Source organism: Canis lupus, chromosome 10, assembly GCF_003254725.2.
Source record: "Canis lupus dingo isolate Sandy chromosome 10, ASM325472v2, whole genome shotgun sequence".
NCBI classification, from domain to species: Eukaryota; Metazoa; Chordata; class Mammalia; order Carnivora; family Canidae; genus Canis; species Canis lupus.
The window spans coordinates 7,629,919-7,643,686 of NC_064252.1; the positions used below are offsets into that span (position 1 = coordinate 7,629,919).

The following is a 13,768-nucleotide window of genomic DNA, read 5'->3' on the forward strand; positions in this document are numbered from 1 at the left end:
TTTTAGATAATCTCTCTACCCAAAGTGGGGCTCAAACTCATGACCCCGAGATCAAGTCGCATGCTCTACCAACTGAATCAGCCAGGTGCCCCTCAGATTATTTTTTGATAGAGATTTGGCAACTTTAAAGGTGTCCTCTAACATGTTTTTTCTACCTGGTTTTCATAATTTGGAAGATACGTGACAACCTCCTAGGTCAGGGATTGGCAAAATCTTGACCTGTTTTGGTAAATAACATTTACCAAGCACAACCACTCATATTCTTTTACGTATTGACCAGAGCTACTTTCTGTGTTCCAAGAGCAGAGGTAAATGGTTGTGACAGAGACGTTCCTTTAAGAATAAGTCTGTCTTCATGTAGGGCAGTGGATCACATGAGTGGACATCAAAAGAAAGCATCTTGGAAGTTCAGCTTAGTCTTATCTGATTTAAAAGTCTGCCAAGATAAGACCTTTTTTCCCAGCAAAACTGTAAATGCATATTTTCTCTGTGGTACGCATTCAGGTCAGCAGGAGACCACGTACAGAAGAATGCTCCGGGTAGAGATTACAGCACCCAAGGAGGAAATGGCCCATCCTCCAGTCTTAGGTGACCAATGCAAACATTAACCAGCATCAAGAAAGAAAAAAAACATCCTGTCAAAATTACTACTTGTGGACTAAAACAAAGGACACATTCCCACTAGAACAGAAATAAATTTTAATTTGTTGAAAAGTGCAGCAGTGAACAGGGTCTTTTTTGAAGGGCACTTTCTAAGTCAGGTGACTGAGATGACACAAAGCCAGGGCAGAGTAATTTCTAGGAACAGATGACACAAACACAGGAATTCACAGAAGTCAGTGGGACCTAAGTGGTGGTGAAAGTAAAGAACCCAAGTATTCCCATCTCGTTCAGTGATACCAGCTGAAATACCCTTTGTGTTCTCTTAGTGAGGACCCTGGAGCAATCCATCGTCTTTTGTTAAAGCACCAATCCTTAGACACCAGAAATAAACAAGTTTCTCACAGACCAAGGTATAACTTCCATGGCTACGGTTACTATTTTGTACAAAAACCTTGGTATTGTGAATTAAAATGTACTTTGGAACAGTACGGTTGGTCAAATTCAAAGATGCTCAAAAGGGGTTCCCCCCCGCTTGGTATTTGAAGGACAGCTTTTAATAGGACATCTTATAAGGCAAAATCTCTGTTCATTCTGTGGCCTTGGATCACTGCTAATGGTTATATAGTTTTCTACTCTGAAGGGCACCAACCAGTCCAGACCAGGCCTTCTTAAAAGAGAAAGTAATCAAAATCCAAGTTTGTACAACTAAGGGAGAAACAAGCCGAGCCTCTTGCAGTGTGTTCCTTGTACATATACATTCGGAAAAGTTCGGCGTGTTTTACAGTCTCTTAAGCTATGGCCCATATCCAGAATAAAGCCAGTCTAAGAGAAAGTCAAATTATAGGCCATTCCCAAGTTAGGAGATGTACCAAGTACATGAGAGGTAGACACAGCAGGCATCCCATCCCTACCACCCACGCAGAAGTCCGCTGGATGGACGAGCAGTGTGGCAGGGTTACTCACTACGGGCAGCTGACTTGTGTCACTCTTACGACTTTATCCTGCTCTCAGGAACCAGCATCATAAAACTGAATAATAGGACATCACAATATACGACCTGGTAAGAGTTGATTTCTTTTTATTCAGGAATAACTATGGTCAACTTTCATGAAGGTAGAAGTTGACTGAGAAATGTTAAGAATCAAAGTGTAGAATAAAGCTGATACCCATATTTAACATTGTAGTTGGCTTTCAGTTACAAAATATTTAGAATTTCTCTCCCTAAAACATTCACAGCAGAGGTGTTCATCTCACTTGCCTATTTCACCTCTAAATACCACCACAGTTAACTGGGATTGTGTGAGGTAAAGGAACAAACCCAATGGCTATTAACCCAGCGTGGCTCTCTGGAGTTCTGACAGAGAAGCTGCTTACAGCCAAGTCTTACAAAGTGCTTAAAGCTCAACCTAAGACCTTAAATAAAGCTAAAATCACTATTGCCTGAGTTGAACAGGTTATAAACCACAGCTCTTCCTCCTCGCCCTGCCGTCCCACCACAGATTAGCTTTCTTGTGAAGAAAACAATAGAAACGGGATTGGTTTTGGAGCCCAGAAACCTACAACTGTAGGTGTTCTGAACAGTGAGGAAATGTCAACAACATCTGGCTTTGACAGGGGAAGAGTGAGTGAGGCCCCAAAATATGCAAGACTCCACTCACAAAGAACTCTGAAAGGGAAGAAAGAAAGGAGGGTGTGTAAAGCAGCTGGAACTTTGCACCAACTATACCAAATGAACAGAATGTCAACAAAATGCAGAGAGTCAAAACAAACCGAGGCTCCCTGCGAGACAGGCACTTAACTATATCCCAACTACAGCCCTTCCACCTGTCACCCCGAGAGCCCTGTCTACCAGGGCCCTCAGAAAATGCGACCTTCACCACCCCTGGAAGTTCTTTTCTCTGCTGAGATACTAAGCCACTTTGCTTTGCAGATCTCGGAGGGGTAGTTATCGAGAGAAAAGACATTCCTTCTTGTGGTTAGCAGCCACCAGGAAGGAGATATAAAAAGATCACTTTTTTTTTTTTTTTAAACTACCTGGAATTAGTCTTTACCAAAAAATAACTACTTGGAATTAGCCTTTACCAAAACCTTACTGTTCTATTTCAGTGTAGCACCAGCCCAGGATGAAAAAACAAAAAACAAACCAACCAAAAAAAACCCAGTGCTTGGTTGACAGGCAAGTTTTGAATTTGTGACCTTATCACATTGTGATGGATATTATAAACAATATATTTCTACTAATCTGGAAATGGTGGTACTTGTTCTTGCTCTGATGGATACTCAAGCTGTGTGATGTTGGTATTTTTGATAGTGAAGTGGTCAAGCTCTAAAATATCCCCCCCGCCCCCCAGCCCTACGTATTGCCATTTATCTGAATGGATTTACAAATTCAGACTTTGACCTCATGGGGAATAATCAAGAACTCTAACCCCAGGACAGAAAGGGTATGGTGAGGACAAAGACCTCAGGAGCATTCCTTATTAGCTGAATGAAGGGACCAGGGCCAGCCATTCCTGACACAAGGGCAGAGTTCACAGTTTAACACATTGCACAAGGAAGTCAGCTGATTGGGTTGCTTTTTCAACAGGACTTAGAGCCAGTCCAGAAACTTTTCCAGGCGTGGTCCTGAGGACTAGCTACAGATACCTACTACAATCACTTCATCAGACAGAGGCGTGCAGGGATCCAACTGCAGAGGTTGCTACAGAGGGTGTTTTGAAAACCTTCGAGTCCTGACACTGCCCTGATTGCTGAACATGAGACGAGGGTCAAACCTGTATCTGTGGGAGGAGAAAAAAAAGGATGTCACATTGAGCACTTCACTCAGAATGTTCAGTGGAAAGGATGGCAGAAGGCAGATAAAGGAACAATTAAATCACCAGAGAGGAATCCAGTGGTAAAGGCCGCAGTACAAAACAGAAGTACTGCATAAGTGAGAGCGTTTCCATCCAAGGAAGCGAGCACAAAACAATGCAGTAGCAAGCAGAGAGAAGAAAAATAAGCAAGGTTAATCTCAAGGCATCAGGAGGAGGCAAGATTTGAGGTGTTTTCTTTTCTAGCCCTTGCTGGAGCCCTACCAGCAGCTTCAAAGCCCTTTCTTTCACAGTTCAGACGGAATGACAGGTAAGAACACAGGTGTGCACCCCAGACATCCAGACATGTTTCCAGCTGGCTCATTATGAACTCACAGAAGTCATTAAGCTCTGGCTACCAAGAAAATAGTAAGGCAATGCAATTCACGTAAACTATCTGGCACATCATAGAAGTTGGCCAAGTGTCAGGTATCAGCATTTATTCTTTTCCTTGGGTGGTAAAATTAAAGAAGGTAGATTGGCTGCAAAGATATGTTACACGTGTAGGCTAGACACAACGTCGTATTTTACTTTTACCTGCAATCTGTGGGATAAATTATTTAGCATTATTTTAGACCAAGGGCAGGCCATACACTCTTTGTCCCAACATTCAACTTCGTTGCTGTATGTAAATGAATGTTTGTGGCTGTTTTCAAAGAGTGGTGACTGGATTGGGCCTGTAGGATCTAGCCTGCTGACCCCCATTTTCAAAGGATCCTACAGACCTCAGTGTTTGGTGGGAAAGAATAAATGACTGCTAAGGAGCTTAAAAAGAAATCAGGTGGTTTAAATAGCTGAGGCTAACATTAGTGAAGCCAGCACCTACAGTGTCAGTAATATGCTTCTTAGAACACGAGCAAGACAATTATAGTTACCACAAATGAAGCCTGCCTGAGAGTCACGAGGTCTTGCTGTATCTCTTCTGACAGGGTGACCCTTGGACAAATGTGCCTAAGGGCTCTAAAGGCTGGATGGAAATTCTATGGTTAAGTCCTAACACTTGCGGCTTGATGCTCAAGAAAACCAAGGGGGATGCTGCATCCGGCCAACCAGCTGCCGCAGAGCAGGTAGGTGCGTGTTCTAGCAGCAGCTTGGGCAGGGACCGTGTGGCCAAACACCACACCAAGAGGTAGAAGACCTGACCCTCTTCCAAGAGTCATCCGGAGACTGCTCTAGAGCTCTAATTTTATTTGGTAAAACATTCTGAGCAAAGTAACTGTTGCAAACTGCAAAATCATCATTTGTCAACTATTTTAGAGACTGACACTGGCATAAGAGGATGCATTTCACTAATGTGGAGGAAAGCTCCAAGCTGGGCAGTTGGAATGCCTGACCAATTATAGCATTAACAGGGTTATCTGTATTTAAAAAACCCTTAAGTGATAGAAAATTATGATTTTCTAAAAAAAATGTCTAAAAATGTGGTCTTTTTATACTGTTACCTAATTGTAGTCTACTGGTCTCCATGTCTCTTTGGCTCTATTTATAGCATTTAGAAGCAAAAGATTTTTTTGTTGTTGTTGTTTTTAAAGATTTATTTTAGAGTGAGTGAGCATGCGAGAGGAGAAGGGGAAAGAATCTCAAGCAGACTCCCTGAGCTGAGCACATAGCCCCACTTGGGGCTTAAAACATGACCCTGAGATCACGACTTGAGCTGAAACCAAGAGTGGGACGCTTAACTGGCTGAGCCATCCTGGTGCCCCTACACTTAACAGTCTATACACAGTTTTTCTGCTCAGTCACAAACATTACTCTCTAATGTGTACTGAGGATATTTCACACTAAGACAGCTAAGTAATTGAGTTACTACTTTCCATCAGCTTAGGACACGAATTTCCCCCTCTTTCCTATAATTGATAGAAGAACTGAAATAATGAGGTTTCATAATCTTCAAGCACAAATTGACAAGTTTCATGCCACAGGCAGCTCAAATGTATGGTGTCCTGTGACCCAATGTCACTGGTGAAAAGTTCCTATTTCAGGAGTGAGTGGGAGGAACAGAGCTGGCCTAGTAGGTGATAAAAATCTTTTCTGCCTTCATATACTACAGTGGTCTTACGTATTTCAACATTTCAGAGTCTAGAGCTTCTAATTCATTTTGTGTGTTTAGCATATTAAGTTTACTGGCAAGCATTCAGTCTAATTGGGTTTTCTCCGAAATGAAATGAAGGCATACCCCCTCTCGGAAGTGCTATGGAACAGGGTAGCACTTGGTTGGCTTAAAGAAACCCCACGGTCACCAGTGCAATCAAGTTGGTACCATGACAAGAATCACACGACGAAGAGGAGGAAGAAGAGTCCCACATGGCAGGGAATAGGGCTAGGCCTGCAGCTAAAGCAGCGACTGGCACTGAAGAGCAAAAATCTTCCCAGCACAAGAGGTAACGCACTAAGACACAGCATTCCTACTATAAAGCAGAACAATGAGAAACACAGCTTAGCTGAAGGCCAGAAGGGCCATCAGGCTCCCTTCATGTATTCAAGAATGACATGACTGCTACAGACAACTTGGCAAAGCCATCGAAGAAGATGGAAACTTACCCAGGGTCAAACACCCCTGGAGTGCGGCAGGTTGGTCCAGAACAGGACTGTAACATCATCAGCCGGTAGTTCATTTTTCCTAAAAGCTCTGGGTCGATACTTTTAGCAATGTTTGTGATTTGGTCTGGGTCTGCAGTCAGGTTATAGACTTCTACAAACACCTATAAGAATGAAAAGATGGAGGAAAGAAAAGGGCAAGCATTATATTTGAAATACTCCTTGTGTGGATTATGTCTAAATGGGGCAGGAGGACAAACTACCTTATAAGAGCAAGAACAGAATGCAGGACCCTCAAATAGCAAGGTCACAGAAAGTAGACTCGGTGGTAATACTGTTTCAGAAGTGAGTTGACATTTGAAGGTTTATTGATGCCTTAGAATTGTTAAGTTAGATATGGAAAGTTCTCTAACCTGTGTTGTACAGATGCTGAAGTTTCCTGTCTTAAAAAGCAGTTTTGGATGTCCCACACCAATTGGGAAAGGACACAATCCCATTGTTTCTGACATTAGATATATCGAATGTATCACCATTCTCTCCCCCTCCCCTGTACTTTGTTCTCCAAACTGGAGTTAAGTGATAGGCTAGGAAGATGACAGGTAAATGTCACGGGAGAAGGAGGAACAAGAATTGATTCCGAACGATGCTCTTCTGCCTGCTGTCCAAAGTGCTCATGAGCCACAAACGAGTGGCAAGTGAGTCCATTTCTGAGAAACACAATGAGCATCGGCTCCATATGGCAAGACGTGGGTTGCCAGATGAGCACATGCTGAGGAACAGTAGAAACCACAAGGGACTGCAGTGCATGAGATCCTCAGACAATCCATACTGATCTCTGGTAGCTAAAAGCCACCTTCTTACATGGATGGGGCCTCCTGGTCTTGGTTTTGATGCCCCCTGCTTATCTATTTGAGCAGCTCTGGACTGCGATGCTGTGGAGACATAAGGTTCTGAACAAGCTGGTTGCCAGTAAGCCTTCTAGCAAATGTCCCAACTCCTTTCACCTTCATAGAGTAGAAGTGTCTTACTCTGATCCCAAACTATTAGGGAAGCAAACAGACCAGACCTGTAGCAATCTCAAAAGTGGATGGTGCGTTTAAAGCATGTTTGGGTGGTAGTGGGGGTGAGGAAAATCTCATCCAGAAAGGGCACAGTTAGAGGGGTGTAGTATGGCTTTGTGGAATTCTGTTTCTTTCTTTCCTTTTCTTCCTTTCCTTAAGATTTGAGAGACAGAGAGGGCGTGGGTGTGTGTGCAGTGGGGGGGGGGGGGGGGGGGGCGGGGAGGGAGGGAGGAAGGGAGTCCCAAGCCGACTGTGCCGAGTGCAGGGCCCAATCGCAGGACACTGAGATCACAACCTGGGCCGAAACCAAAAGTCGGATGCTTAACCGACGAGCCATCCAGGCGCCCCTCTATTTTCTTAACTGAAGGAAGCCTGAGTGGAAGTACAGATAAGAAACCTATCTTCCCTAGGGAACATCCCTGGAATTGCTCTTCTGCTGCCAAGTCCAGCTAATAAGGCACTGGCACTAGGACACGCAGGGGCAGGGGAGGCAGAGGGCCTTCTTACCTCCTGGTCATCAAACTCACAATACTGTAAATTCCACCGTGCTGACATGGTCCTCACGCAGGCGTAGGTGTTATTGTAAGCATCTTCACAGACACAGTCTGGGAAACATTGCTGTAGGGATATTTAAAAAGTTAAGTCAAGAAAATTCTTCTATAGTAACAAATACCACTTGCCTTCAGGGGTAATCAAGTTGGCTCAAGCCAGACCTACCACTGGACAGAAATGAGGAAACCTTCCACAGAGAAGTCAATTACAAATAGATGTGGGCTTTGTTCCTTACTTGTGGCTAACTTGATTAAGGACCATGTTTGTGGTGGTTTGTATAGACCGTCTGCTGATCTCCTGACTAGAATCTGTTGTAGCAAGCAACTGGAAAATGGATGGAGACCAAAGCAATCTCCTATTCAGTCATGTCTAAGGTATATTAACGGGCTGGAGAAAAAGGCTCAAGTGAGCTTTGTGGAATCAGCTGCAGGTAAATTCTTCATGTCTTCCTTACCAACTTTTGGTTGGTTCTTTGCTATTCCTTACACTTTGGTATTAGGCTTCCCAGACTTTCCTATTTCCCATTATCCAAAGTGAGGCCAACGTTGCCCTTACCACCTCTGGGGCCAGCCTCGCTGCCCCCAAGCAAGACACGTATGATGGCACTTGGATATAACTGTGGCAACCCTGCATCTCTAACTCCATGCCACTGATAACCTCCCTTAAAAACAATGGTACTGCTTTTGGGAAGGGTAGAAAAACACGGGGAATAAATAACATGGGTAGATACACGTAACTTGTTACAGAAACTGAAGAAGTCAAGGTGGACATTCTGACAATAGGTCAGAAACATTTTCAGGATTATTAAATTTGCCTTGTTTGTCTACAAATCTCTACAGTCAACTGACCAAGTGAAAGGATTGAGACTCAGATTAAGGGTTTTAATTCTTGACCCCTCTAAACCAATGCTTTGCTGTGCTATTGCTAAGGAAGCTGTCTAAGCCAACTCAAGCCATTACTTACAGATACTCCAGGACTCAGGGAAGGACAGGTTGGGTCGGTGACATCACGGCCTTCTCCTTGATATTCCACCAAGACATCTGATCGCCAAGTCAGATTTCTGGCACCTTTCTGGAAGGAAGAGCAGTAGTGGTTTCTGTGAGGCATACAGACTGTGATAAGGATCACAAAGTTATATATTCTTACTGCTAAAGGGGATGTGGGAGTCCAAACTCACTGGACTGTTAAGTAGCTAAAGAGAACGGCAGAACTTGATGCAAAGGCTTCTGAGTATCACGTTTCGTAATGTGCAGAGCCTTACGAGTGACAGTCCAATGGTTTGAGCATTTAATAGTTACTTCCCAAGACTTTCTGTGAAGCAGGTTGGCAATGAAGCCATAAAGTCTGGGAATTCTTCCAAGGGTGCCTTGATGGTGTGGTTGGTTGAGTGCCCGACTCTTGGTTTCAGCTCAGGTCTGATCTTGGGGTTGTGGGATCGAGCCCTGCATTGGGTTTGGCACTCAGGGTGGAGTCTGCTTGGGTTTTTCTCCCTATCTTTGTCTCCACTCCCGGGCATTTCCCCTCTAAAATAAAATCTTAAAAAAAAAATTCTTCTAAACTCTGATGAAGAAATTCACAGCCTAATTCAAGGACAAAAATTAAATAAACATGGCTGGTTCAAAGTTCTTCTGGTTAGAATAAAGATACTGTACACACATGAACTCATTTATTCTTCACTGCACATTAGTGGAGTGAAAGGAAAGAAGCAAAAGCATTTGAGATGGGAAAGTTCAGGACAGGTACATAAATGGCTAAAGAAATAAAGGAAGTTTTCTATCAAAAGGACAATACTGGGATCCCTGGGTGGCGCAGCGGTTTAGCGCCTGCCTTTGGCCCAGGGTGCGATCCTGGAGACCCGGGATCGAATCCCACGTCAGGCTCCAAGTGCATGGAGCCTGCTTCTCCCTCTGCCTGTGTCTCTGCCTGTGTCTCTGCCTCTCTCTCTGTGTGACTATCATAAATAAATAAAAATTAAAAAAAATAAAAGGACAATACTAACACTGGAAGGAAGCAGAACACTTGGTAGAAAGTTTCCTGAAATCCAGCTGTCAGACAAGGAATAGAAAGACGTGGTAACCATACAGAAAAAGGTGCTGACAGGAGGCTGCTGTGGCTACTTGTTCTGTAAAGAAGAGCAGATGGTGGAAAGCAATGGGAGGCTTTTAAGCGGGGAAGGAACACACTCAAGACTGCTTTAGAAAGGTCATCCTAGTAGCAGAATCTAGAGACGGAGTAGAGAGATGAATATAGGGAGATCAGGTCAGAATGTACTCTTAAAATGGTCTATACTCTTACTAATCAAAGTCTGATTTGTGGTTTTAAAAAGGGGACAGCAAGCCCAAAATGGAGTCACTTGTGCTAAACCCGCACCAACAAACCAGGACTTAATACCTAACCTAGTTGCAGTTTTAATCCTCCAGGAATGTAACTTTTGCCAGTTAACTTGAAATCGCCTGGTTAACACAAGTGAGGTAATCTGCCCCATACGCCTTTCCGTTCCCCTCAGGAGAGTGACCTTACCCAAAACAATGCATTCTTTGCTAATAATTTCCATTATGCACCCCCTTTCTACCTTAAAAACTTTCCCTCTTCTACAGCTCTGCAGAGGCTACCTTCTATTGTAGAGGAGCTGCTGCCTGATTCATCACTGAATAAATTTTTAACAGATTGCGTGGCAGTGCCAGGAGCTCAATCAAACTTCTGACAGCATTCTGGGACAGTGAGAACCACTGGCATGATACTTGCAAACCCGTTTTTTGTTTTTGGTTTTTTTTTTTTAATAGGCACCATCCCCAGGGTGGAGCCCAACATAGGCCTTTGACTCACAACCCTAAGATCAAGACCTGAGCTGAGATCCGAGAACCAGATGCTCAACCAACTGAGCCAACCAGGTGCTCCCTCACAAACCTAATTTTTGAGTTCACGGTTCTTTCACCATTTCTGAGGGCTGTGGGTTGCTATCCTCATCTAATTGGCTTTCCTGTCTAGGGCTTAGCTGGTCACCTTGGGCTAGCAGAATGTTCCATTCAGGACTCAATTTCCCAGCCCTTGGTTATCTGCAGTTCCACAGTTATATGGAATCTCTTTCTAGTCCTCAGTCCCCATTTGCTGGAGTTTGCTGGTTTAGTCCATACTGGGACCTGCTGGTGGTGTGCACAGCCTTCTCTTGGCCAGTCCCCAGTAAATCACTCTTGGTCACTGCTAGTATGTTAAGAGTGTCAAAATCTCACTGCTGAGTAAAGATAGTGACTCAACCACCTACCTACCTAAAGGTTAAAAACAGAAGTAGTAAAATAATCTAGATCTACAATAATTAGTCAAGAGATACAAAAAGATATAAAATATAACATCAAGAATATAAAACCCGGGGAGGGGGTTTTACAAATGTAGTGCTTTTAAAATGTAGTTGAACTTACATAACTATCAACTTACAATAGACTGCCATATACATGGGATGTTCTACATGAACCTCATAGTAACCACAAACCAAATACCTGTAACAGATACACAAAAAATAAAGGAACAAACACTAAAGAATGTCACCAAATTACAAGGGCAAGAAAGAACACAATTACAAAAACTACCAGAAAACAGATGATGACATAAGTACATATCTATTAATAAGTACTTTAAATGCAAATGGACTGAATGCTCCAATCAAAAAACACACCTAGGTCAGGGTGGCTGAATGGATAAAAACAAGACCATATATATGTGGCCTACAAGAGACTTCTTTCAAATCTAAACAACACATAGGCTGAAAGCAAAAGGATGGAAAAAAAGATATTCCACAAAAATGACAACTAAAACAAAGCTGAGGTAGCAATACTTACAGGGGAAGACTTTAAAATTAAAGGCTAGAACAAGACAAAGAAGGGCACTACATAATAAGGAAGGAATCGGTCCAACAGGATCATATAATATTTACGCAGCCAGCATAAGGGCACCTAACTACATAAAGCCAATATTAACAAAGATATAAATGGACAATGATACAATAATAGTAGGGGACTTTTAACACCTCCATTTACATCAAATGGATACATCATCCATCAATAAACTGATCTTAGGTGACACCTTAGGCTAGATGGATATGTACACAGCATTCTAGCCCTAAAACAGCAGGATACACATTCTTTCAAGTGCACATAGAACATTCTCTGGTATAGATCACATGTTATACCACAAAACAAGTTTCAATGAATTTTATGAAGACTGAAATTGTATCAAGCATCTTTCCTGACCACAATGGTATGAAACTAGAAATCAACTACAAGAAGTGTAGTCACTATGGGAAACAGTATGGAGGTTCCCCAAAGATTAAAAACAGAACTACCATACTCTCCAGCAGTCCCACTTCTAGGTACTTACCCGAAGAACTTTAAAACATTAATTGAAAAGATATATGCACCCCTATTCTCTGCAGCATTATTTACAACAGCCAAGACATGGAAGCAACTTAAGTGTCCATTGATAGATGAATGGACAAAGAAAATGTGTATATATACAATGGAGTACTACCCAGCCATAAAAAAGGAATAAGATCTTGCCATTTTTGACAGCATAGATGGATCTAGGGGGTATTATACTAAGTGATATAAGTCAGAGAAAGACATACTGTATGCTTTCACTTACATGTGGAATTGAAGAAACAAACATAAATACAGAATCGGAGTCATAGAGACAGAGAACTGGTGGCTGCCAGAGGGGAATGGGTAGGGGAATAAGTGTAGTTGATGAAGGAAATTAAGAGATAAACTTCAGTATAAAATAATTAAGTCATGTGGATGAAAAGCACAGCAAATGGAATATACGTAATCAGTACTGTCACAAATGCTGACAGTAACTACACTTGCCATGGTGACCATTTCACAGTGTATGTACATATATGTCAGGTCGCTAGGATATGCACCTAAAAGTAATAAATTATTGTAGGTTAATAATAGGTTCAACTACAACAACAAAAGTAAGATGAAAACTGGAAGAAACACATGCAGGCTAAGCAACATGATATTAAATAACCAATGGGTCAACAAAGAAATAAGAGGAAGAAAAAGTACTTTGAGACAAATGGAAATGGAAGTAAAACAGTTCAAAATGTAGGAGACACAGCAAAAACAATTTTAAGAGGGAAGTTTAGGGGTGTCTGGGTGGCTTGGTCAGTTAAGCATCTGCCTTTGGCTCAGGTCATGATCCCAGGATCCTGGGACTGAGCCCCACCCACATCAAGCTCCCTGCTCAGCAGGGAGTCTGCTTCTCCCTCCCCAACTCTGCACGCGCGCGCACACACACTTACTCTCAAATAAATAAAATGCTTGGGGGGGGGGGGGAGTTTATAGTGATACAGGTCCATCTCAAGAAACCAAGATCTCAAACAATCTAACCTTACATCTAAAGAAATTTAAAAAAAAGAACAAAGCCCAAAGTTAGTAAAGGAAATAATCAAAGATCAGAGCATAAATAAATGACATTGAGACTAAAAAACAATGGCAAGATCAGTGAAACTAAAATCTGGTTCTTTGAAGAAATAAAGAAAATTTATAAATGTTTAGTAAGAATCATCAAGAAAAAAATACAGAGGATCTAAATAAATATAATCAGAAGTGAAAGAGAAGTTACACTAAAAGGGACAATCTAGAAGAAATGGGTAAATTCCTAGGAACATAAAATTTTCCAAGAATGATTCAAGAAGTAGGAAATCTAAACAGACCAATTACTAGTAATGAAACTGAGTTAGTAATCAAAATCCCATCAAGACCAGATGGCTTCACAGATGAATTCTACCAAACATTTAAAGAAGAATTAATACATATCCTTCTCAAAGTTTTCCAAAACTCAAAGAGGAAGGAATGCTTCTAAATTTTTCATTCTACAAGGCTGGCATTACCTGGATACCAAAAACCAAGACCACCCCCCTCCCATACCTATGCACATGCATGCACACGCATGCACACACACAGATTATAGGCCAGTATCCTTAATGAACATAGAGGCAAAAATTCTCAACAAAATATCCGTAAACTGAACTAAGCAATACATTAAAAAAAAAAAAAATCATACACCATGGTCAAGTATCCATGGAAGCAAGTATGGTTTAAGGCCCGCAAATCAATCAACATGATATACCACATTACTAAAAAGAAAGATAAGAATCAGGGGTGC

At 42.1% G+C, this 13,768-nt stretch overlaps 1 protein-coding gene across 1 annotated transcript in view; it reads right to left on the bottom strand.

The window, feature by feature from the left end:
* Window positions 1-682: 682 nt before the first annotated feature.
* Window positions 683-13,768, bottom strand: part of GNS (glucosamine (N-acetyl)-6-sulfatase) — a 52,446-nt gene continuing 39,360 nt past the window's right edge. Inside the window, exons 11-14 of the mRNA XM_025476718.3 lie at window positions 8,570-8,677; window positions 7,562-7,672; window positions 5,997-6,157; window positions 683-3,383 (exon numbers count right to left, since the gene is read on the bottom strand). Of these exons, the coding sequence (XP_025332503.3) occupies window positions 3,305-3,383; window positions 5,997-6,157; window positions 7,562-7,672; window positions 8,570-8,677 (459 nt within the window). The 3' untranslated portion in view covers window positions 683-3,304. The remainder of the gene's footprint in view (window positions 3,384-5,996; window positions 6,158-7,561; window positions 7,673-8,569; window positions 8,678-13,768) is intronic.